Consider the following 25,007-nt stretch of genomic DNA (forward strand, 5'->3'; position numbering starts at 1 on the left):
GCCTACCAAGAGCAGCGTACTGCTTGTGCTCGCTGGTGCCTGAATCACCTCGTTCCGTCCACACCGGAGTCTCCTGTGCTTAATGTGCGGATGGATTGCGTGGAGTGCTTTGTGAACATCCAGGCTGCCATGCAGGAGGTAGGGGCAGGGTCTGAGAGCCTGCACCTCTAAGAGACTTGCAGGTGAGGCTGATGCTGCCAGCCCATGGGCCACATCTTGGACAGAAAAGGGCTGCCCTACCAGATGGAAGACGTTATTATTACCAACATTCCCATTTTAACAACAAAAAGGAGATTGCAGCTTGTAGAAATTCACGAGCTGCGTGAGTCACAAAGGCAAAAGAGGCAGTGCTGGGGTCTGAACTCAGGACTGTGGGCTCCCAGACACAAGCCTGTAACCACTGAGCCAAGATGCCTCCCCAGCCAGCCCTCCAGGCTTTGCTATGTTCTCGCTATTTCTTTGGGTCCGCCATCCTAGGTGCCAGCCATCCCGGGTGCCAGCCAGGCTATGGGAATTAGAAAATGAGCCCCCGCTTAGACAATACAGGTCATGGCCTGGTGAGCTGGGGGAGTCTTTGTGCAAAGAGCGAGATGCCCTTTCCTCCGGGTGGGTCAGTGCCTTGCCAGGGCACATGCGATTCCAGCCCACTCAACCCATGGGCGGGACGAGGTCTGAAATTGAAACTGTACAACCCTCCACAAGAGTCCCTACTCGCCATGCTTCAGCCTGAGGCAGTGGATCCAAGCGGTGAAGAGCAAGGACTTTGGAAACGGAGAGCCTTAAGTTCAAATTCCACCTCTACTACATCATGGCTGTGTGACTTCGAGCGAGTGATTGTACCTCTCTGAGCCTGTTTCCACATTTGGAAAATGTGGGGGAAATGGGAGAAATGCCCACCTCCCACATAGAATGGTTGTGAGATATGAACTTGGAGCCTTTGGTGCCAGCAGAATCAGCCCTGGACAGATGAGTGAGCCACTCAGGGTGCTCAGAAGCCCAGCTGGGGTAGTCTGCCCACGACGGGGGAGACCATTGCTGGGAAGGAAGGGGCAGACATCACGGCAGCCTTGCTTTGCTGCATGACCCACTCTCACGGGCCCCAGCCCAGTGAGCACTGCCCTGGCCCAAGAGGCCCACGGCCAGACGACTGCCCAGCATGGCCAACACTACAGGTCGGTCCCTAATGAATCTGCTTGGGGGCGGGAGGGTCTGGGATCTCGTGGGTGGCTTCTGGGATGAGAGAAGTGCCAGTGAGGCATTCCCTGTGAACAGCATCAGAGTCGAGAAGACCAGGGTTTGAATCCTGGTGCTTGAACCCTGAGCAGGGTGAGCCCTTCAGGTCACGCCCCTCCGTGGAGCCAGCTGGCTCTTCTGGAAAATGGGGCCGGCAAGAGCATTCCAGGAGGCCCACGTATGGCACTCGGTCTGTACCTGGCGCACATCACGTGCGCAATCAGGTGAGCCATAATTACCCTCACCCTGCAATGGCCTCTCCAGCCAACAGTCACCAAGAGGCTCCCGGCTTTCCCACAATGCACTTTCACATCCAACCCGTGAGCAAGTCCTCTTTCCCTCCAGGTTAGTGCCGAGTCCCACCACCTGTCACGGCCGCTGCCGTGCTGCCAAGGGACCAAGTATCAGCCTCCTCTCTTGCCTGGACTGCTTCGGCAGCCCTGGCGGGGCCCCGGTGCGCACGCTCACATCCCTCAGACAGCACTGCTAAGAGAACTTTCTGTGATGCTGGAAATGTTCGCTAGCTGCACGTACTGGTGAGGGCCTGAAATGTGGCAACCACGACTGAGGAACTCAATTTTCAACTTTATTTCTTTTCAATTAACTTAAATTTAAATGGCCACACACATGGCTAACAACTACTGGATGAGAGTTTTAGGCTATTCTCCATCTAGCAGCTGAGTCAGATTGTGCCTGTCCTCTGCTCAGAACCCTCCAGTGACTCCCTTCTCACTCAGAAGAAAACCCAAAGCCCTGGCAACTGCCTGTAAGACCCTCCATGACCTGCCCAGCTCCACCTTCTCTGGCCTTAGCCCTTGCCATCCTCCTCACTCACTCTGTTCCAACCCCACTGGCTTCCCTGCAGTTGCTTAAATCTGCCAATCCCGCTCCTGCCACAGGGCCTTTGCACATGCGGTACCCCCGCCCCCCCCCACACACTTCCCCTAAATATCTTCACGGCTGGTTCCTCTAGTTCAAGGCTCTGTTCCAATATTTCCCCTGACTCCAGGAAATGACATCCTGAGTCCCCTGTGTGTCACCTTCCCCCGCCGTGTTTCTTCAGAACGCCCGTGGCTACCTAAAATATTATGTATTTGGTCACATATTTATTCCCTCTCCTTCCCAGAATGTAGGGATCATGAAAACAAAAGACTTTGCCTATCACGCTCACTGCTTTATCTCCTGTGCCTGGAACAGCCCCGGCCAGGCATATAGCGGGTCCTCAAAGAAGATGAACAAAAGAATCATGAGCAAGATGCCCAGGACACAGTAGGTGCTCAATAAACAACCACTGTTGCTACTGTAGTAATAACCTGTCATCATCATTCTTTGCCCAAACCCGGTCGGTCATATTCAGGGCCAGGCCTGCTGTTCTCTTTGAATATAAAACAACAAAGCAGTAACACCCTCTCCTCTGCCCAGCACGCCCTTGGTGCCAAGAAGCTGGAAACTCCACACAGAAGGAAGTCTGGTGGCGGCAGGGAAGCAGGCAGGACCCGCGGGCCTGGTTGCTGGGTAACCCCACCCCGCCCCTCACAACCACGGCCACACCGGTTCCGCTGGGAGGGGCCGGCTGTTTGCATGCCTGTCTTGTCTGCCGGCCTGACCACCAGTGTTCGTGCCTTGCTTTCGCAAGGACAAAGCATAGGGGTGAGCAGACACTGAAGGGGAGTAGAGTCAGGGGCTGCAGGCCACGAGTCTGCAGTGGGCAAGGAGGGTGAGCTCGGGTTCCTGAGGCCCTACTGTGTGCGGCCCAGTTTCAACGCGCTCTCAGCAGCCTCGTGCTCGGGCGGGTTTAACTGAGAGAGCGCCGAACGGGCACGTCTGGTGCTGTCTGCATACTGAGAAGCGCTCACTAAATACGAACTGCTGCTGTGGTTATTGTTTTTCTTCTTCTGGGACACGCTCGTCTCAATTTTCATGGCAGCGTGCCCGAACGGGCCCACCCCCACCCCTGCAACCTCGCTCACTCACACGCAGGGTTTCTCCGCTGTGGCCCTGCGGACGTGTGGGGCCGGATCCTTCGTCGTGGTGCTGTCCTGGGCACCGCACGGTGCTGAGAAGCGTGCCCGGCCTCGGCCAGCAGCGGGTGGGAATGTAAAATAGTGCAGCCGCTATAGGAAACAGTACGGAGATCCCTCGAAAAATTAAAAATAGAACCACCATATGATCCAGCCAGCCCACTTCTGGGTATATACCCAAAAGAACTGAAAGATCTCAAAGAGAAATTTGCACATCTATGTTCATATAAGCATTATTCATAATAACCAAAAGGTAGAAGCAGCCCAAGTGTCCACAGAGAGATGAATGGGTAAAGGAAACGGGGTACATACACACAATGCTAAGTGAAATAAGCCGGTAATAAAAATACAAATTCTGTACGACTTCACGTACACAAGGTACCTAAAGTAGTCAAGTTCACAGTACAGAAAGTAGATTAGGGATTATGGGGGGCGGGGGCACTTCCCTTAGCAGGTGGGCTGGACCCCCCACCATGTAAGACTGGCCTCACCCCACCATCAAAGTCCTAACTCAGAAGGAACTTCCTGGGGCGGCGGGGGGTGGGGTGGGGTGGGGGCTTTCCCTGACCACTCACACCCAGACCAGGCACTCATCCCTCTCCTTTTAAACTTTTTTATTTTCAAATTGTTTTAGGTTTACAAAACAGGTGCAGAGATAGTACAGGGATTTCTGGGGACCCCTGTTCTACTCTCACCCGTTCCCCTCATGCTAACATCCTCAGGAACATGGACACTGGTCACAATCGAGAGACCAGCACTGGTACATGACTTAGTCACTGACTGTGACCCTTCACTTGGACTTCACTGCGTCCCCCCCACTGCCCTTTTCCTGTTCCAGGATCCCAGCCAGGAACCCCCATTATATGCATCCCCTTAGCGCCCTAGCCCCCTCCACTCGGGAACAGTGTCTCCCTTTCTTTGTCCTTGAAGATCTTGACAGTTTTGAGGAGCACTGAGCGGGAGTGTTACAGAATGCCCGTCAACTTGGGTTTCTCCAGTGTGGCACCTCCTTTTAGGAAAAAAAAAAACTGTGGTAAAATATACGTAATATAAAATTTATGCTCTTAACCATTTTTAAGCACACAGTGCAGTAGCATGAAATGTTCCCACAACGTTGCGCCAGCACCACCGCCATCCGTCTCTGGAACCTTCTCACCCTCCCCAACTGAAACTGGGTCCCCGTAGGCTCACCAGCCCCTGCCCCGGGGTAAGCGCTAATCCACCTTCCACCTCTAGGAATGCAAATCAAAACCGCAAGAAGACATTTCACACCCCTGGGGATGGTGACTATCAGAACAGAAAATGAACTAGGGCTTGAGGGGGTGCAGAGGGACCAGACCCTCGTGCACGGAGCGGGGGGGATGCAGAATGCGGGCGGCCACTGTGCAGAAACAGTGCGGTAGCTCCCCCCAAATTAAACACAGAATTACCACATGACCCAGCAGCTCCCCTGCTAGGTATATGCCCCAAAGAATCGGCGGCAGGGATTTGAGTGCTTATCTGCACACCTATGTTCACAGCATTATTCATCATAGCCAAAAAGTGGACGCATCCCAAGGCCATGGACATCTTTTAGAGCATTCCGCTTGCAATAACCAGTTCAATGCCTGTCTCCCCACCGCACGCCCACCCTTCCACAGCCCCAGCGGGGTCCAGCTTCGCTCTCAAGGTCCCTGGTCTAGGTTATCAGAAGGCAGGGCCATAGTGAGATGCCACCCCAGGAAATTCGCAGCCCCTGGGCAGTCCCTGCCTCCCTGAAAGGGCTGTGCCCCGGCGATGGGCAGCACTAGGCCAGACCCACACTTTCCTGACCCTCTCGATGACCTCAGGCACTTCTGACACGGCCTGGTGGCACTGGCAAAACGGGGGCTCTTGGAGCAAGGGCAGGAAAAGCATGGCTTCCTTCCCGGAGGAGAGCTCTGATGGGCAGCCCTTCCCTCCCCAACTTACACGCACACACACACCGTGAAGTAATAGCAACAACATCCACCAAGATAGCAGTAACATCCTGCTAAAAAACAGTCCCTCACTGGGCACCCCCAGTGCGCTGGGCACGGGGCTAAATAAGCATGTGACGAGGTTTTGCTCAGACTTTGAAACAAACCTCGAGACTGATGCTATAATAACTCCCCATTCTACAGCAGCGGAAACAGAGGCTTGGACAAGAGATGTGACTCGTCCAAGGTCACAGGGGTGGCAACGTGGCCAGTGTGACTCCGGAAGCCAAGTTCTGACCCCAATAAGACACCTCCCCTAGCTAGAGGCATCAGGAATTAAGGGAGCCCATCAGCGTGATTTCCAGCTCATCCCTGGGTCTGTGCTTCTCAGGGAAACAAAGGCTAAAGGCAGAGAAGATGGTGATTCCATTTGGCAGGGACTATACTCAAGTTGTAAAAGAAATAAATGACAGCCACAAAGAAGTTCCTATTTATTAAGTACTTACTGTATGACAAGGTGTAGCTCCTAGCTGTTATCGTCATGGCTCCCGGCCTGGTAGGCATTACTACTGATCCATTTTAGAGATGAGGAAACTAAGATCCAGGGAGAACAATCACTTGACAAGAATCAGGCCCCCATATCATGACAGACAACAGCCCCAGGGGCAATATTGGCATCGAGGGGTTTCGCCTACTCTAGAGTGCACAGCCAAGGATGGATGGGGGAGGGGGTCTTGGACCCCTGGGGTGGACGGTCTGCTAGGGGGAGACAGCTGTTCAGGGGCTGGAGGGGAGGGACAGGAAGGCGGTCCCTCTTTCCACACTGACCCACATCAAAACTACCTCCCGGATTTCATGTTTCTTGCCTCTTACTTTTTGAGTTTCTTCCCTACCACCAGTTTTATTTACTCATCCATGCAGAGTTCCGGCAAGGGTCCAATGTGTGTCCCAAGGAGGCAACACAGACGTGCTGCACGGGCACCAGGATCGGAGGACTGGTGCACACTCCAGCTCTGTCGCTTGGAAGCCCTGTGACCTCGGGCCAGTGGCTTCAGCGCTCTGAGCATCCGTCTCAGCAGGGGAGGCGGGGTAGGTATGATATACACCTGCCAGGGCCGCTGGGCTCCTCGCAGGAGGTCGTGGCTATGGGAGCACCTGGAGCTATGGAGCAGCTGCGAGGAATCTGAGCCCAGGGACAAAGAGAGAAAAAGCTGCATGCTCCCAGCAGGGGGCAGGGAAGAAGAAACACACCTGCCCAGGTAACACACCTGACAAGCTGAGCAGAACAGTGGCAGGAGCTGCAGAAGGCCCCGGGGCCTTGCTCCCCGCTGGGTGTCCTCTCCACCCACTTCCTGTCTGGCAGGCCCTTTCCCTTCAGGTGACCCCAGGCCTGCAGGGTCACGCTCAGATCTGCCTGGGGACCCCCGACCCCCTACCCCCCACCCCCCACCCTGAGGAGGCCTGGCAGTGATGTGAGCAAGTCTGCGGGGTCACCGTGTCTGCGTGTACACCCGCTGGGGGGTCGTTCTGCGCCCTAGAGCTTAATCAGGAAGGAGACAAATGTCCCCGCCCCCTGAAGCCCAGGGGAACCCTGATTTCTCCAGAGCCACAGCGACCACTCTGGAGAAAAAGGAACTGAGGGTATTTTTTCCCCGCATTGCTCCATCACGTTTCCCCTCCCTGGATGATGCCTGCTGCTTATTATAACTATGACAACATTGGAAATATTTCTTGTGGATTTCTGCAAGAAGGGAAATGACAGGCTTTCTTCTCCTTCTGGCTTTTCGCTGGATGCTACGGACCTGAGGTGAGGCCCTTTGGTGGGGGAGGGTCCCCCTGCGGCTGTGACTGCAGGGGTGAGGCACCAGGGCAGGAGAGGGTGGCCCTCCGGTTGCAGGTGTGCTGAGGAGGGCCTGCCACAGGCTGTGGAACGCCCCCCGCCTCTGCGAAGGGCTGGGCGTCACTGGCTGCTCCCAGCCCAGCGCCACCTGCGGCCAGGGGCCCAATCTGTATTTTCAGACTGCGATCATTTCTCGAGTGCCCACTAGGTGCTCGCAGGCACTCTGCTAAACGTGCTCTGCTTTGGCTGGGTCTCATGGAGTCTTGCCAGGGGTTACAATTACTTCCATACTACAGACAAGGACCGAAGGTCCAGGGAAGAATAAAGTGGCCTGACCAGGGTTACTCGACCAGTAAAGTGGCTGCAGAAAGAAGGACACTTGCTGATGCTGGTGAATGAAGAGAATGAGAGAGAGAAGTACAGCGCCTGTCCTGAGTCAGAAATCTGGACAGAAGGTATGAGATGAATTAGATTACATGGAGATATTTGCCAATCTGGGATTTTGCAGACCTCTCCAATGCCTGGAAGGGGCATCCTGGAAGTGTGTTGTGAAGGACTCTGCAGCTGCATCGGGGCTCGACAGGAAAGAGTGGTGATTGATTACTGATGTCTGCCCTGGGCACAGCAGTGGGAAGTAGTGAAACAGCACAGTGATCGTCGCTAGTCTACCATACATCCGCCTGGTGCAGGAGACCTCCCTGAATCCTCCCCCTACTCCTTAGCTTCCCCCTCCATTGAATGGGCTCAGGTACAGAATAATAGGTAGAAATACCTTCTGAAAAAAGGGTATTTTCTCTGACGTTAAACTATACACCTGGAATTTGTTAATTCAGAGGTAAAACTCAATTCTTACAGCAAGGGTAGGTTCCATTCAATGTACACTTACTGGGCACCTATTACGTCCTAGGGTCTCTCCCTTCATTGAGCTCAGTGAGGAAGACAAACAATTAACTTAATAATTACTCACTATGGTTGCTCTAAATGCCTCAAGCGGGAAGCAAGGTGGGGGGGTCACACCTGCCGGTGCTGCCAGTGTGGCCTCCACCTCCCTGCCAAGGATTTGGTTCCGACACGGAAACTACCCTTCTGCTCACGGCCCACTGGAAACACTTGTCCAGTGGGTCTGGCACGCAGAAGGTGCTGGAACGCTGAGGAATGTGGGCACGCGACAGAAAGGGGGACCAAGGGAGGCTGCAGCACGTGGAGCCGAGGGTGGCCCCTGTGCGGGCAATTGATCTTTGCTAATTAGAAGCTCATGCCTCATTCTCTTTTTTCCACTCCGAAGAGGAATCTCGACCATGCTACCCACCGCTTTTGGCAAGGGGCGCGGGCACAGGAACGAGAAGACACAATGGCATCTCCGGGCTGACAGGGGAGGTGTGTTTGAAGCGGGCGGAGCGTGGCCCAGCTTTTATCTGAACGCTGCACTTGAGGTCCTCCTCTCCCCTTGGCCTGAGCAGCCTCACCCACCGCCGTGAAGGAGTGGCATGGGGTGGCACAGTCGCCTCCCCTGTTCCAGGCTGGCACCGGACTGGCAACAGGGCTTGTTTGGAATAGATGTTCCTCATCAGAGGAGTCTTAAACAATCTCCCTTTCTGGCCGGAGGAGGAGGACGGAGGCATCTCAGAGGCCAGCGCTTCCCCCAGTGCAAACAGCTGAACCCAGCCTGCCCACCCGGCTTTCAACTTTGTTGCTTTTGCAAATATGGTCCTGGGTCCTATTTCCCACATCCCTGCAGCTAAGTCCAGTCAGCCTCCTGGAGGCTTGGCCCGCTCCAGGGCCAGAGACCAGGGCAGGGAGGGAGCTGACCCCTCCTACCTTCCAGAAAAGCAGTGGGCAGAGGAGTCTGAGAAGAGAGTAGGCACAACCACGGTGAACAAAACTGAGGAGCGACTTCCAGAAACGGGAGCTCAGGCCCTGGGTGCTGAGACCAAGTGCAAGGAACCCATCTTCATGCTCCCAGTTCACTTCCCTCACCCTCCTCCTTCCTCAGACCACAGCTAACAAGTCACTTCCTGCCCGCACCCCCGCAGAGGAGGAGGCTGGGTCGCCTGGTAAAATTTGCCTGCCCATGGAAACTCCCGTTGATGTCAGTCTCCCCTCTGGAATGGACTGGAAACTCTGTGAGGGCAGGGACCTCGTCAGCCCCAGCACAATGTCTGGCGGAAATGGGGGGGACAGAGTTGAGGGGGTGGCGGGAGGGAAGGAACTTGGCTTCTCCGATTAGAGCTGGCCCACCATGGTCTGTGGATCCACGGCCCCCAAAGATGTCCACATCCGAACCCCCAGAACCTGTGAAGATGGAACCTGCTACAGCACACGGGCCCCTGCAGGTGGGATTACACGAAGGCCCCTGAGACGGGGGACGATCCTGGGTTATCCCACGGGCCCCACGTCCTCACAATGTCCTTGTAAGACGGAGGCAGGAAGGACAGAGGCAGAGATGTGATGGCAGGAGCACAGGTCCAGCGGTGCCACCACGAGCCAAGGGACCCAGGCAGCCTGTGGAAGCAGGGACGGGCGAGCTGCCTGGGTCCTCCAGAAGGAACACTGCTCTGTCGACACCTTGGTTTTAGCCGAGGGGACCCATTTTGGATTTGTGATCTCCAGAACTATAAGAGGATACATTTGTGTGGTTTTAAGCCACAAGTCTGTGGGAATTTGTCACAATAGCCACAGGAAGCTGCAGGGCACCCGCGGGACCTCCCGCCAGTCACGATCAGCCCCACAGAACCGCCATCCGTGATACAGGCATTACTAATAGCCACTGGGTCCTGGTTTCCTCCTCCTTCCCAGTACGTGAAAGACGAAGATTCCTGCCCCCTTGAAGCCAAGCCATGGGGACATGACGGGTTCTGGTGGGACAAACAAACATGACTCATGTCACTTCCAAGGCTACAGGACTGCACGGCCGGCGGTGAGCACCCAAGAGCACCCGGAGGCTGCGTGTGGGGGGACTGCATCACCAGCTGGGAGAACCTCCACCCGGCCCCCTGTGCGCTGCCCGCATGGAGCAGGTCCCCGCTGACCCTCCACAGACATGGCAACAGAGCTGGGAGAAACCGTCTTACGCCCGTGGGCCTGGGAGGCTTCGGATACCACATGCCATCCTGATAAGGCCCGTGGGGACCTGTCTCTGGAAGCAGCAGCTACCACGTTGGCCAGAGACCCCAACACCGTCCCCAGAGTGCCCCTGACACCCGGCACCTTGGACGAGGGGGCAGGCAGGGGGGGATGTCCACCTTAGTCCCTGGGTGACCGTGAAGTGAAGTCACTTCTTCCAAACAGCATGGGGGAAACGGGGAAAGTGGAGCAGCTTCCTGCATCTCCTACACACGTCCCGAGTGTGTCTTTGAGGTGCACACCCGCAGGGCCTTCCCAACACACCCAGCGGTCCTTTGTGCTTCCTTCTGGGGACCCACAAATGTCTCCTCATTTCTCTGCTTCTTTGCCAGGCCCTCCTGCCATGTCTGTGGCTGGGATTCTAGGATGTCAATGGATATTTTTCAGAGCTTTATTGTCCCATTTGTCACTTGCTAATTAGTTAGGAGTGGCTAATCAGAAAGCAGCAGCAAGGCGGAGAAAATACTCCTATTTTCTTCGCTTTCGGTTGTCTGCGGGTACTGAGAACCCACTGGATTTATTTGGCGGAGTTGGGCGGGGGGCGGGACAGGCAGTGTGTACAAAACGGGGGTGCGGTTTTCTTTGTCCTCTCCTGGGCAGATATGGACAACATTGGGGGCTGTCACCAGGGAAAAGGGCGGCAGCTTCCCGTAAGAATGACAGTGTGGTGGTCACCGGTGGGCAAAGCCAGGGTCTCTGGAGCCCCTGACCTCAGCCTTCTAGTAATTTCTACCTCTGACCAGGCAAGCTATGGAAGCACAAACATCCCCACTGAGTTCAGGCCTCCCCTGGCACCAGAGGCCACGTGACTGGGCCACACCGAGAGTGCAGATGGTGGGATGAGACCCGTCTACGCAGTCCTGCCCAATGCTGCCAAGGTTTCAGAGCCGAGGGTAGGAGCAGCTGAAGTCCCAGCTGCTCTCCTGAGCCCCCAGTGGACAAGGCCATGCCTCCCCAAGCCGGGGGGACACGCCACCTACTGACTGCCCTCTCCCAGCTGGGCCCCCAGCCACGTGCACACGTGTCACCTGTGATCCTCGCTGCACCTGCACGCAGTTGCTTTTATTCTCCCGTTTCACAGGCGAGAACGCTGAGACTCCAAGAGCGTGCATCACTAGCTGCGGGTCACGCAGCACGTAACCGGCAGAGCTGTGCGTCCAACCCAGCGGCGTAGCCACCGTGTGTGACAAAGAGGGGAGAAGGGGCCGGGCCCACATCGGCATCGCCAGGTGCCTGGAGTTCCCTCCCTCAGCCCTGCAACCACGGCGCGGGGTGGGTCCTATCACACACGGGCACACAGAGCTCACATGGGCACGTGTTAAGCCCGAGGGTGCACACGCACACGGGTGTACACACGCGGTTTCTCAACACGGAGGCGAAGGGGGCACGCAGTTACCCGTGAGGGAGCGAGTCGGCACCCGCTGTCCCCGCTGGGGCACAGGCCCCGCTCCGGGCTCCTTGGCCAATCCTGGCCACCGCTGCCCTTTGGGGATGATTTCATCACTGACGGTGGTTTCCAAAGACAGTAAACAAACGAGGAGGCCTCAGGCCTGCCTCTCAGGGCTGCTGCCCCAACACCCCCAGCACACACGCACGCACACATGCCCGTAGGCACGCACACACCACACAAAACCCAGGCCTGGCAGGGAAAAGAGGGAGCAATCTGCTGGGGCGACACCGCAGCCCCCTACGCCCTCCTGAGCTCGCGGGCAGCGCAAGCCGGGGGGAGGAAGGGCAGGTAGGAAACCAACGGCCCCACGTCAGAAAGGCCGGCGTTCTGCAGGGTAAAGTTCTGGCCCTCGAGTGGTTTCCCAGCCCGGCCAGGTTAATCACTGCCCGTGGAGGACAAATGAGTCCCTCTACCCTCAAGCTGGCCCCCTGGTGCCACCGCAGGCCAGCAAGTCGGGGACCAGCCTGGGGGGGCAGACCCTGCCCTCCCCCACCCTGGGCTGCCACCACGGAGGGCCTGGTTGATTGTGCTCGAGATCGTCGCAAGAGTCCTCTTCACCGACCCCCTACTGTGCGCCTGGCCTTGGGCTGTGCTCCCTCCACTAAGGCCAACAGTAAAATGGAGTTAAGAGCTGAGTGCCCAAGCCCAAGCAAGCAGACCTGGGTTCGAATCCCGGTGCCCACAATTCAGCTCCGATGGCAGTGGGCCCCGCCTACAGAGCGGACGGGCTGCCATGGGAATGAACGGAACAGCGTACGGCAAACAGGGCTTCTCCACCACGGGCCTTTGTCCAGAGACACGGCCAGGCGTCGCCCCGGGGGCGGGTGTTGCTAGCATCTGGGAAGCAGAGGCCGGGGTGCCGCTCACGCCCTACCGCCAACAGGACAGCCCCCGAGAGCGGACGGCCCACCTCTGCGTCCGTAGGGCCTCCGGCGAGAGATCCCGGCTCAAGGGAGGCCCCCCATAAACCCCAGTGCCTATTAGTACCTCGAAACTGTCCCAGCAGCCCGAGAGCACGACACTACTGTCACCAGACTGCAGAGAAGGCAGCTGCACAGAGGCTGTGACTCGTTCCGGCGACAGGAGACAGCAGAGCTGACCGGGCCTCCGGACTGCACCTGCGTTCCCTCAGGCCTGGGGCCCAGCCTCCCCGCGACAACCCACCCCCCCGGCTGCCCCATGGTCACAGCCTCTGCCTCTGCCTGCCTTCTGCAGGCCCACCGGGGGGGAGTGGCTACTTCCGGCGTTGTTTTCTTGGGCACCGAGTGGACAGACACCCCCTGTCTGGACCCTGCAGACAGCTCGAAGCAGACACTTCCTTCCCCTTCCTCCTCCCTCTCGCTGTCCCCCACCTGCCACCCTCTGCTTTTGCCCAACAGGGCAGTCTGTCTCCAGGGCCCAGCATGCCTCTCCAAGCAAGATGTCCACCCCGGCCCTGAGAACCAGACCCTCCTCCAGGGGTCTGGCTGACCCGGCTGTGGGACCCTGTGCCTGCATGCCCAGGGAGGGGTCAGTCTCCAGAGGGGGCAGAAAGTCCCAGGAGAGCCTGTGTGGCCTGCTCTCTAATACCTTTAGCTGGTCCCTCACTGCACACACCTGCTCGTGGCCAAATCAACACACACAGGGTCGACAAGCAGCCACACTGAGATCCTTCTTCTAGTGGCCAAGCCTTGACACGTGCCCCTCCCTCCCTGGGACACCCTGCCCCTCCTCCTTTGCCGCATACCCTCTTCGCGTGCCTTAGACTTCGCTGAAACATCCCTCCCTCTAGGCCAGGCTCGGCTCAGAGGCCCTGCTTCTGCGCGTGCACATCTCTGCACCCGTCACCCTGACTGGTAACGGAACACATACATGCCGCTCTGTGAGCAACGCGGCTAGATCTGCAACTCTGAGGGCAGAGAGCCCTTCGGGGCGCCTCACCTTGGCAGCCCCGAGTCTGGAGCTGCGCTGTCCACTACAGCATTCCGCGACGCTGGCAACGGTCTGCATCTACGCTGGCCGGCACGGGAGCTGCTACCCACACGCGGCCTTGCACTATTTGAAACTTCACTGAAGAACTGAATTTTTAATATGGTTTGATTTTAATTAAATTTGAATAGCCATATGTGGCTACCATACTGGGCAGCACTGGTCTAGAATAGTGTCCAGTGCAGAGTAGGTGCTCAACACCCACTGGCTGAATGAATGAATGATGCTCACTGTCCTACTTTATTAACCCACATTATAATCATCTGACTTAGGGGCGCCTGGGTGGCTCAGTCGTTAAGCGTCTGCCTTCGGCTTGGGTCAGGATTCCAGGGTCCTGGGATCGAGCCCCGCATCGGGCTCCCTGTTCAGCGGGAAGCCTGCTTCTCCCTCTCCTGCTCCCCCTGCTTGTGTTTCCTCTCTCGCTGTGTCTCTCTCTGTCAAATAAATAGATAAAATCTTTAAAAAAAAATAATCATCATCTGACATCAATCTTCTCCAGCAGGCTGAGAGCTTTGTGAGGGCAGGATACGGTGAGACTTGGCTCACCACTCTATCCCCAAAGTATTACATGGTTCCTGGGACACAGATCTTCAATTAACATTAATTAAATAAATGAACGCATGCATGAATGAATGGCCTGCAACTCGGGAGCCTCTTTCCCTTCGCCACCAAGCTTACGGACTGATGAAAGAAAGCACTCCACCGGGCTGGCTTCTGAATGGATTTCCAGCCCAGTTCCTCCTTCTCACTCAGGTGACCGTCTGCCCCCCGCATCCCGGGCTCTGTCGCACCTGGCGTCAACAGTGAGGAGGCTCCTCCTTCCTCGAGTGTCCTTCCCTCTCTCCTGATGCCAGGGAAGAAGCAGGGCAAGTCGGCTTGCTCTAGACTCAGAGGAAAAGACCGGGGCTCCTCATTCCCCCTGGGGCTGCTGCTATTCCCTGCCTCCCTGCTCAGGCAGCAGGGTCCCCTCAGGAGGTTTCAGAAAGATGAGAACTAGCAGGAAGGAGGATGAATGTGAGATTCTATTATCAATCACCGCCTTTCATCCCTGACGGGTGACGGGGATGCTCGTCAACCCTGTTATTCACAGCGAGCATCATCTGTGCTTCTGCACCCCCCCCCCCCCCCCCTGCCTGGCCCACTTCCTTCTGATGTAGGTCACGATGGATTCTCCCTGCAATCACTAGGTATGCCTCCGGTGAGGGGGGTGGCACTGCTAGAAGCAAATCTAGCAATTCTCTCATGGGCATGCAGGGACCCTGTGCTCTCTCCTTCAGCTGAGCCCGACTTCCAGGCGCACGTGGAAATCCTGTGCAAAGATCCTAGGGCACGTGGGAGGGCGGGCAGGCAGGGTGGTTCCTGTGCCCAAGAAAGCTGGGCAACTGGAGCTCGAAAGCCACTGTCATGTGGAAGCAATGCCAAGGGGGGGCTGGTTCCCAGGACAGAAGCAGATCCGCAGCATGGTAACTGGCCCTACTTTAGGGTGAGCATCCTGGACCCACCGCATATAACTCTGCAACCCGGAGCAAGATGCTCCTCCTTCCTGAGCCTCCTGTTTCCACCTGAAAATGGGGAATAATGCCAGCACCCGCCTCACAGGAGGATAGGAATTAAATGCACTCGTAGAGACAAAGTGCTTAGCATGGGGCTCAGCACCAAAGAAACACTCAATAAACACAGACTATTACTGATGTTGCTGTCGTCTGCAAGAACCTCTCTTAGCCGCACAACACGAACATCCGTTCCTTCCCTCTGACCAGCAACGAGCATGGGCGCCCTGCCAGGCACTGTGCTGCCTGTGGTGACGGGTCAACTCTCCCTGTTCTCAGGTAGCAGGCCATTTGCCGGGATGATGGACACGTTAGATAAATACAATGGTGCGCGTGGAGAGCAGGTCTTGCGAGCATGTGGGAGGGTAGAGCCCAGAGGAGGGAGGGCTCGGTCTGGGCAGGCGGGGAGGTTTCACACCATGTGAGCAGGGCCAGGAAAGAGGACAGAATGGGGATCCCTGGCATCCTCAAAGACCTAGAAGGACCCGAGAGCATGGGCTCTTTGGGCAACAGCAAAAGGCTGTCTGTGGCTGGGGCACAGGGTGCCTGGTAAGGAACTGGCAGGGGATGAAAATGAAAAGGCTGAGTTTGGGCCAAATTCGGCCTTCTCTGCCAGGAAAATAAGGAGTTGAACTTTATCCTGTGGACAACGGGGAGTTTTAAGTGCCACTCCTGAAGTTACTCAGCTCTGAAGATGGGGAACACACCCCCTACAGACACACGTTATGTAGTAGACACACAACACTCCACATGCATGTACAAATACACACACACACACACCTCTACGCACATGTGTGCAAACACGCAACACTCCACACACAGATGCAAACACATCCACACGCACATGCGCACACCACAGGGGCCCTGCACGGGGCCCAGAGCAGAAATGGGAGCCTCCAGACCCCAAGACACAGCAAAGAGGGTGTGTTCTGAAAGCCACATAGAGGCCTGAGAGCCGGTTTCAGGCTGCGTGGAGGAGGAAATGTTTATCAGCAAGAGGCTTCCTGCACACACACACACACGCACGTGCACGCAAACTCACACTCAATGGGTGATTCTCCAAAGAACGCCTTGGCAGGTTAGGTCTAGCACACGCAGAACCAGAGACTCCACCACGAGCTACTCTTTCACTTGCACCACGGTCCAGCCTGGGCCCTGTTTTAAAAGGAAACTTCCTCCCACATTTAAAAGGGAAGTGTGGGTCTGTCTGGACAAATTCAGAGCCGAGGTGCGGGAGCGGGAAGTGATCAGGGAAGCCCCTGAAGGGTGGAATAACGGGGGCAACTGCACTTATGTGGGGCCTGCACCTGGGTCTCTCCCTGCCCGCCCCCCTGCGCTGATAGTCTGATTTCTAAGGAGAACAGTTACCCCAAGGAGGCTCATTCACAATGGACATTTCTTGCAGCAGGTGGATGCAAATAAAAATGTGCTAAGGTTCCTTAAAATAGTTACCTTCTCCCAAGCAGGATAAACCTTCTTCCCTGCAATATGGTTCATACCAGCAATTAGCTCAGTAAACCCTTTTCTTTAGAGAGAAAGGGGAAGTTTGGAAACAGAAGGGACTTCAGAGGTCACAGCTGGATTGGAAGGAGTCAATTTTTAAACAATGAACTCAAACTTGGTTACTTCCTTGGAAGGAGAGACTGCCTGGGCCAAATAAGGATTTCTCTTTGTCCCACAGAATTAAACTCCATCTTGGTGAGGCCTGATAGAGAAGTCAGGCACTGTTTTAAGCCCATAGTCTGTTTCACCCTGTTTTATACATGTGGGGAAACTGAGGCACGGGGTAGGGCGGGGGGGGGAGGGGAAGTGACATGCCGGAAATCACAGAGCAAAAGCCAGAATTTGAACCTGGGCCTCTGCCTCCAAGGCTCAGACTCTTAGCTCACGGGGGACCTCCTTCTTGGCACATTCAGACCTACTGCTCCGCTGGGATGAGGAAAGGCCACACGCAGGTGCAGCAGGGTCCAGGGGGACAGCGGCAGAGTCCGAGCAGCCCTGAACTTGAACGTGGGGGTGGCTGCCCGATGCCATCTTAGCAGTAAGCAGCAATCTATGGGGGTGAATGCGATTGCTTCCAAATGTTCTCATGGTGCCAACAAAGAAGGCTCTCTGGCCATCCTGCAGCCTTGGCTATGGTGGGGGAGGCGAGGGGAGGGTGTCAGTCTGCTCAAGGCAAATATGGCCACAAAGCGTGGCCACAGGTGCCACTCTGTGCCATCTCAGGGCCATTCTGTTTTGATTCCCAAGCCTGACCAGGCCCACCTACCAGATAGGAACACTGAGGCCCAGAGATGTGAAGCAATTCCAAGGTCACAGAGCAAGCAATAGGCAGAACCAAGAGGAACACAAGGGTCCCATGATGCCAGACCTTCGCCCTGCCCACCTTACAGATTTCAGGTCAGCAGGGGACATATGAACGCTCTTTGGAACGGACCCCTGAACTTATCTTTCACTAAGCCTAGAACAGAAAATTTACAACCTCCTAAAGACCAAAGCTACAAGTCAACTTTATATATTCTGCCCCCCTGTAAAGCGTTCCTCCTCTCTACTCTTCCATGCTGGGGATGATGTTATGGACTGAATGTCTGTACTTGCAATAAACCCCCCAAAATTCACATGCTGAAGTCCTAACCCCCCATGAGATGAGACTGGGAAGTGGGACCTTCGGGAATAACTAGGGTTAGATGAGGACATGAGGGTGGGACCCTCGGGACAGGACTGGCGCCCTTGTAGGAAGAGGGAGCCCGGAGTTTCACTCTCTCGGCCACGTGAGGGCATGGGCGGTGGGGGGGGGGGGGGGGGGCGGCCATCTGCCAGCCGGGAAGAGGAGGGTCTCACCAGAAGCTGACCATGCTAGCACCCTGGTCTCAGACTTCCAACCCCAGCACTGTGAGAAATCAGTGTTCAAGCCCCCAGTCTGGTATTTCGTGAAGGGGGCCCGAGGACAGCAAGACAGGTGGAGAGCATCCCCCTCAGACGAAGGTCCAGAGCATCACACTCATGCCGTCTGTTCTCCCCCACACAGAATAATCTCACCTCCTTCCCAAGACCAGGCACGCCATGCCCCTGCCTTCCACAGCCCCTGGCATGCCAGTGAGGCTCGAGAAACGCTTGCTGAACAAACAGAGCCAAGCACCGGCCGAATACCTGCACGTTTCAGTGCCAGCCCCTGCGCAACCCTCCTTCACAGGTAAAAACCTGTTCTGCCTTCACGGAACTCCCAGCCTGACGTCTTCGGCTTTGGCATCGACCAGTGCCAGCTTCCTTCCAAATGAAAGCGAGCCCACACCCAGCAATTCGGCATCTCCGCATCTACCCACAACTGATTTTGGCACGGAACCTCAGTTTGCTCCTGTACTGTGTGTAAGAGTGAAAGGTGAGAAATGACCGTCACATCCGCTGACAGGGGTGGAGGTGGAGGGACGACCATTTTATGGAATTCGGGGTAGCAGTGAACAGAAGGTGGGTCTCCAGCTACCAGGACCAGCGACTGGGTGATGAACCCAGAAGAAGTCAATTGTTATTACAAAATGAAATAGATATGTTATTTTTCCTGGAAACATGTGAAATGTGTATTTGTTTTCCATCTTTCATGGTAGGGACTCTGCCTCTTCCTTGAAGATGGCCCCGCCTCTGACGTCCCCACTGTCTGTCTCACATAGACCCCAAACAATGTGCGATCGACACCAGGCAATTCCTGTCCCGAAGACCAACCCGCGGAGTCTGGCCTCCCCACCGTTCCACCTGCAACAGCTCCTGGTTTCCAGCAACGCTTACTGAGGCTTTCTCAAGCTCTCCATTTGGCTTCTGTAAAAAAAACGACCACTCCCTCTTCACACTCGTAGTCCATAGGTTTGTATCATCTTCAATGAAATCGTGCAATTACAGTAACCCCTACAGCCGGCGCGATCAGGTCTGGAAACAAGCACAACTGGCCCTTGGTAACACACAACACAGCTGGCTGGAATAAGAGCGCCCCCCGGCCTGCGCCCCAGCCCACAACGCGCCCAGGGAGTGGGGCAGGCGGCCGGCTATCCGAGCCCACCTGCTCCATCTTCTGCCCTTTACAGTTAGAGGAGTCAGTCCAATGAGTGCGACGTATATGGTTCTCCTGAACTAACATGGACACTTCTCCACAAAGTCTTCTTAAGTGAAAAGGCAAATTGCAGGAAGACACCTACAATAGGCTTCGTCTTATGTTTAAATAAACTCTTGCATAAAATTATACTCCATACTTTCTATCAAACTATCTGCTTGAAAGTAATATACAGAAATATATGAAGGCTGCAAGGGTGGGATGTGGGATAGGAATGGGATTGGTGGTGGAGGGAAGGAAACTTATTTTTCTGTAAGGCATCATTTTTCACAAGAATATTTGTATCAAGTAGGTAACTGAGCTTTATTTTATTTTATTTTTTTTTAAAGATTTTATTTATTTATTTGACAGAGAGAGACAGCGAGAGAGGGAACACAAGCAGGGGGAGTGGGAGAGGGAGAAGCAGGCTTCCCGCCGAGCAGGGAGCCCGATGCGGGGCTCGATCCCAGGACCCTGGGATCATGACCTGAGCCGAAGGCAGTCGCTTAACCAACTGAGCCACCCAGGCGCCCCGAGCTTTATTTTTTTAATCAGTAAGATTTAACAGAAGAGTTCAGCACATAAAACAAACAAGCCCAGAGCCTGATAAGTATGCAGCTTAAAAAAAGAAATCAAAATAACACTTGAAATAAGAAACGTTTTATTGGCTTCAAAGGAACGGCTGTCTGCCTCTCAGCTAGGGTGAGCGCTGAATGGCGTGGTCGAAGCATTCATGGGCTGGAGCTCTTCAATGGGGAGGACCAGAAACAGTTGGTGGATTCATCAAACCAGTGTGTTCTGACCAGACACCAAGGTCAATGTACGCACTAAGCTGCCGCAGCAACCAACCACTCTTGGCCTTTGATTTGTGTCTCCATTTAACCCAATATGCTGCGTGTCCGACAAATCCACCGAGAAGTAGCCCTCGGAGGGCCCTCCCCAGGTGCCTGAGATCATCCTGCAACTAGACGAGTACTGTGGAATCCCCATTCGCTACAAATGTGTGTTTCGTCCTTCATTGCCCAGTAGACCCCCGCCAGTGGATCCTGGCATACACTTGGCATGGTGTTTGGAGTAGGGGACAGAGCTGTGAACGTAGCAGAGGGAAGCAAAACCACCAACAGATGAGTCACTGTCTCCTGTGAATTGTGCTCTTGCTGATAATGCCCAAGGGGACTTAGCTATCGTTTCCCAGGTCGGAGGTCAGGGAAGACCATAAAAAGTCTTCCGTGGTGGTGTCGTCCTCCCCTCAACCCCGACCGCCCCCCCCCACCCCGCCCCTGTAGCCGTGGCCCTGAGGCTGAGGACAAGAGGTGGCTCAGGAGGGTGAGAGCGGTGGAGGTGGGAGGGGAGATGGGTCTTTACAAAGAGGACCGCGAGCCCTCGGAAGAGACGGGCCCCGTAGCCGGAGCCGGGTCAGGGAGCCCCATGGTGCCTGAGGAGGTGGGAGACACAGTTCCAGACGGAATCACACCCAGCCCCAAGGCCCAGGTCGAGAAGTTTCCTCAAGGCAATGGGAGCCGAGATGGGATTCTGGAGCAGAAGAGTGGTGTTCCCTCTACCAGTGCCATTCCTTTGCACCTGAAAAACGCTGATTTTGCAGCCTGTGGTTCCAAAAGGACCCTCATTTTCTTCCCTCACCATGGGCCCCACAGACTTCTGTGTCAGGCCCCCCGGGACAGCCAGACACTTGGCAGCGCCCCCCCCCATCACTATCAACCCCCAAGGACGCCCTGGGGGGAACCCTTTCAACATTCTGCACAAGCCCTCGGACTGCTGGGCTCATGGAAACATTCCCAAGATGTTTTTCTGTGCCACTGAGACGCCTGCTTGGAAAAGCCCTGCTGCAAGCCCTTCTTTCTCCCAGGCGGCTACACCCGCCTGTTTTTGCTGCAAGATCCTGCGTCACAAAAGGGATCTCCCCAGCTAATAGGACGTGCAAGCGTGCTGCAGAATCCGGGCTGCCCGAGTTCAGGGTAATCACGCCCCGTCAGTGTGTGTTCTTCCTCTGTGTTATCTAATCGAGTGTCCTGTGTGCATGAATATAAATACTGTTGTCCTGACCCATGGTGAACTCGTAAACAGACTGATCGTATCAGCTTTAACAGATGAAGGTTTCCCAAAACGGATGAACGCCATTACTTTTATTTTAATTCAAAATGAACACAATTTCCACTGGATATGGCTGAAATTAATGACCTTAGAAGGAAACAACTTGCCTGTGCCCCACCCCCCCCCAAATCAGATAATCCTATCATTGCCCGAGGTCCTAACACAGTTGTCACGTGCTACTTGCACCTTGATGCCTTTCTCTCTCTTCTGGGAACGAGGCTATTCGAATACATTCTTCTGGGTGCTCTGAATGTCAGTGGGACTTGGCTTAAATGACAGGGGACAGATCACCACCCAGAAATTACCGAAACCAAGAGAAATCCACAGGATCAAGACCAGACCAAGAAAATCTTATAAAACAGTAATTGAATCGACTTCCTACCAAAACCAGGCTCTTCTTAAATTGCAGATATCAACTTATTCCACTTACGAAGTAAGAATGTCGAGCTCCACGCCAGCCCCAAGCAAATCCACTGACAAGACTCCATCCAGCTAACCCACAGCACGCTCACTCATGACGAGCACACTGGTTTTGACCCTGTTCCCACTGCTCTAACGAAGCCCTTGACGTCAGATACGGAATCTTTCTCCCGTTAGCAGGAGACCCCACTGCTGGCTCCCCATTTCGTGGGCGTCCTTGCTTTCCGAGTGTCTGTGCGCAGACCAGAGTGTGGTGGCTGTGGGTGACGTTCTGAGAACCACACTGTCCCAGTCCCACCTCTCCTCCTCACGGGATACCTCATCTGGGCAAGGCATTTCAAGCCGCCTGAGCCTTGGTCCTCCCCTCTAAAAATGGGTACAATGGTATTACCTACCTCACAGGCTTGTGGCAGGGGTGCAATAAGATGCGTAACGTGCTTGGCACAGTGTCTGGGACGGGAGAAGCCCCCGGCAAATGTCAGTTATTACTGTGATTGTTCTGTCCTGAACACTGGTCTCTCCCCGACTCCCAGACTTACACTCAGCCTATACCCCGCTTGCCCAAGACTCTAATTCCTCCACTGAACATTCATAAAACCCCTGATCTGGCCATTTCGATCCAACTTTATTCTTGGGATCCCCCCCACCCAGGCCACATGTCCCCTGAGTGGCAGGACGGTGGAGCAGATGGGGCTGACCCGAGTCTACGTCCCAGGTCTGCCCCCGACTGGCCCTAAGGTCTCTGGCAAGTTGCTTGTCTAAGTCACCGTGCACCTTTCCAGATTTATGTTTCAGTAACATTTACCTCCTCCCCCCATCAAAATTAACGACAGTCTGTACCTCAGCTTCATCACCTGTAAAATGGGAGGTACCAGGGAGGGAATCACCCTATTGTGAAGGTCTCTCTGCTCGTGCTGTTTCTCCCTCGCCACCTGCCCTAAACTCTACCCACCTCAACTAAAGGTCAGGAACTAGGTGCCCATGGTGGGGCTGGGGCGGGGGGGGGGGGGGGGGGGCAGAGAGACCTTCACAATAGGCCCCCCCCCTCCCTCCCCCCCCCCATTTTACAGGTGATGAGGCTGAGGTACGGGGGGGGGGGGGGGGGGGGGGGGGGGGGGGAGTGCTACACAACTTTACTCAAGACCACCACATCAAGCTACAGAGATTGGTCGTGCTGCATTTTGAATATACTCAACACTACCTAGGAACTAGGCACTTAAAAATGGTTAAGATGGTAAATTCTGTGTTCTATATACTTTACCACAACTGACAAAGGGAAAAAAAAAGAACTATAAGTGAATATTCTATTCCCGAAGGTCCATTTATAATGCCCCAGAGTTAATGACTGATGAGAAAGGCACCACGTTGTACCCTTGGGCTTACATTTTTCAAAATCTTGCCGTAAGGCATGGAAAGATGAACAAGTAGCAATAGCTGTGAGTAGAATAAAGAGGACACAAAATGTTATGTATTTGGAAAAAACAGGCCGGGATCTAGACAACGACTAGGAAAAGCAGCCACGAAAAACAGCAATGATTGTTCTGGGGAGCAGAAATCCTGATGATTTTCTGTTTTTCTACACTTTGAATCAATTTTACATTCATATTTCTTAATCATAAAAGTAAACGAAAAGAAAGAACTTTTACCTGTGCTTCGTGATCTCCCTCCTCCACTCTGCAAAGTGTCTCTTGGCCCCGGTTTCACTCTGTGTCTCTGTAGGTGCCTTTATCTCTCGGACACCACTGCCCCCTCCTCATGGAAAGAAGACTTCAGCTTTTTCCTACTGAGCTCAAATGCAGCCTCGGAATCCTTCTCAACACAATGCTCCAGCAGTCCCAACCCAATGAAACCCATCTGCCATCCCTAATTACACCTGCTCCCTTGCCTTCTTTTCTACCCCCTAGATGAGTCCTAATCCCCCAGTCCAAATGGGCAATCCTGGAGAGAGGGGCCACCACCGTTTATCCTTGTTCTCCCCATCTCGGTCCTCGGGTGATAAGAAAGCTCAGCAATCACACTTGGGATGGACCCTGCTCTTGGATAAAATGACACCTTTCCCTTTAGCTGAAAGCTCACTCTTGACTTCATCCCAAAGCAAGACCAACTATTTCCAATTCAAGGAACCACCATGCATAGGTTCCTTCAGAGCATGACGAAAGATGCTTTCAACCTGACGGTTCACGTGGACACAACCTGGGCTCACCACCCGCCCGCCTCCCCCGTGCCCACGTGTGCATAACAAGATGGCGATGTCCGATCTCTGCAGCACGGATGGCGGGCACTACCAAGCGCCCTTGGTCGTCACCCTCCAAATGGATTCAAGGAACTAATTATTAGCTTTCAGAGCGACCAGATCTCTCCTCGTGTCATTCTAAAGTAATTAACACGTATCTCGTTTCAAAGTTTTTACAGAGAAACTCATCTTTACATTGACTGGTCTGCTTTGCAGACCTTGGGGTGGGGATGCTCTCTGTCTCTGCCTAGAAGCTTACACTGCAGACAAGGATCACCCTGACCCAGAAGTGCACACTTCAGGGCACGCACAGGACACTGCAGACTTGGGGTCCCGCATCACTGAGGTTCTCTGGGCCCATGGGTGACATAACTCCCTGGAGAGAGATCCAAGACACTCTTCCCTTAAAGTCAGTTAGAGTGGACAATTTCTTCCAGAAGCCTAAGACACATGAATTGACCTAGAGTCCTTGTAGCTCATAGGAATATGGAGGTGTATTACTTTTCCTTACTGTAACAACCTGTCAGCCCTTTTAGAGTGTGGGGCTATCCCAGTAATCTATTTAGTGGAGGGAGGGGTGGGTAATAGAGTCAAATATTTGCCATTGGGAATATCCGGAAAATTCAAGGACATGTGACTACAGTATATTTACTATGAATTCTGCCCAAAGGTGAAAGGTACAAAGTGAGGACACACCTTACAGAAAGTCAACAACAATGGCAAACAATAATAATTATTATTAACAGATTAAAAGCTTTTATGTGCCAGGCATAATACTACCGAATTCATATATCTAATCTCACTCTTTTTTTTTTTCAACAATTTGTTTATTTATTTTAGAAAGAGAGAGAGAATGTGCACGCATGCGCACAAGCAGGGGGAAAGGCAGAGGAAGAGGGAGAATCCCAAGCAGACTCCCTGCTGAGTGTGAAGCCAGCTGCCGGGCTCGATGCCACGACCCATGAGATCATGACCTGAGCCGAAATCAAGTCAGAAGCTTAAGCGACTGCACCACCCAGGCGCCCCTCTAATCTCATTCTTG

The 25,007-nt window shown here is 54.5% G+C and overlaps 1 protein-coding gene across 2 annotated transcripts in view; it reads right to left on the reverse strand.

The window, feature by feature from the left end:
* Nucleotides 1-25,007, reverse strand: part of CMIP (c-Maf inducing protein) — a 227,274-nt gene that overhangs the window by 125,961 nt on the left and 76,306 nt on the right. The window contains exon 1 of one of the 2 annotated variants that reach the window (XM_032389851.1): nt 3,208-3,492. The exons of the other annotated variant lie outside the window; for it this stretch is intronic. Coding sequence (XP_032245742.1) covers nt 3,208-3,399 — 192 coding nt within the window. The 5' untranslated portion in view covers nt 3,400-3,492. Of the gene's footprint in view, nt 1-3,207; nt 3,493-25,007 lie in introns of those variants that run through there. 2 annotated transcript variants of the gene reach the window in all.

The sequence above is a fragment of the Phoca vitulina genome, unplaced genomic scaffold (assembly GCF_004348235.1).
Source record: "Phoca vitulina isolate PV1807 unplaced genomic scaffold, GSC_HSeal_1.0 scaffold56, whole genome shotgun sequence".
NCBI classification, from domain to species: domain Eukaryota; kingdom Metazoa; phylum Chordata; class Mammalia; order Carnivora; family Phocidae; genus Phoca; species Phoca vitulina.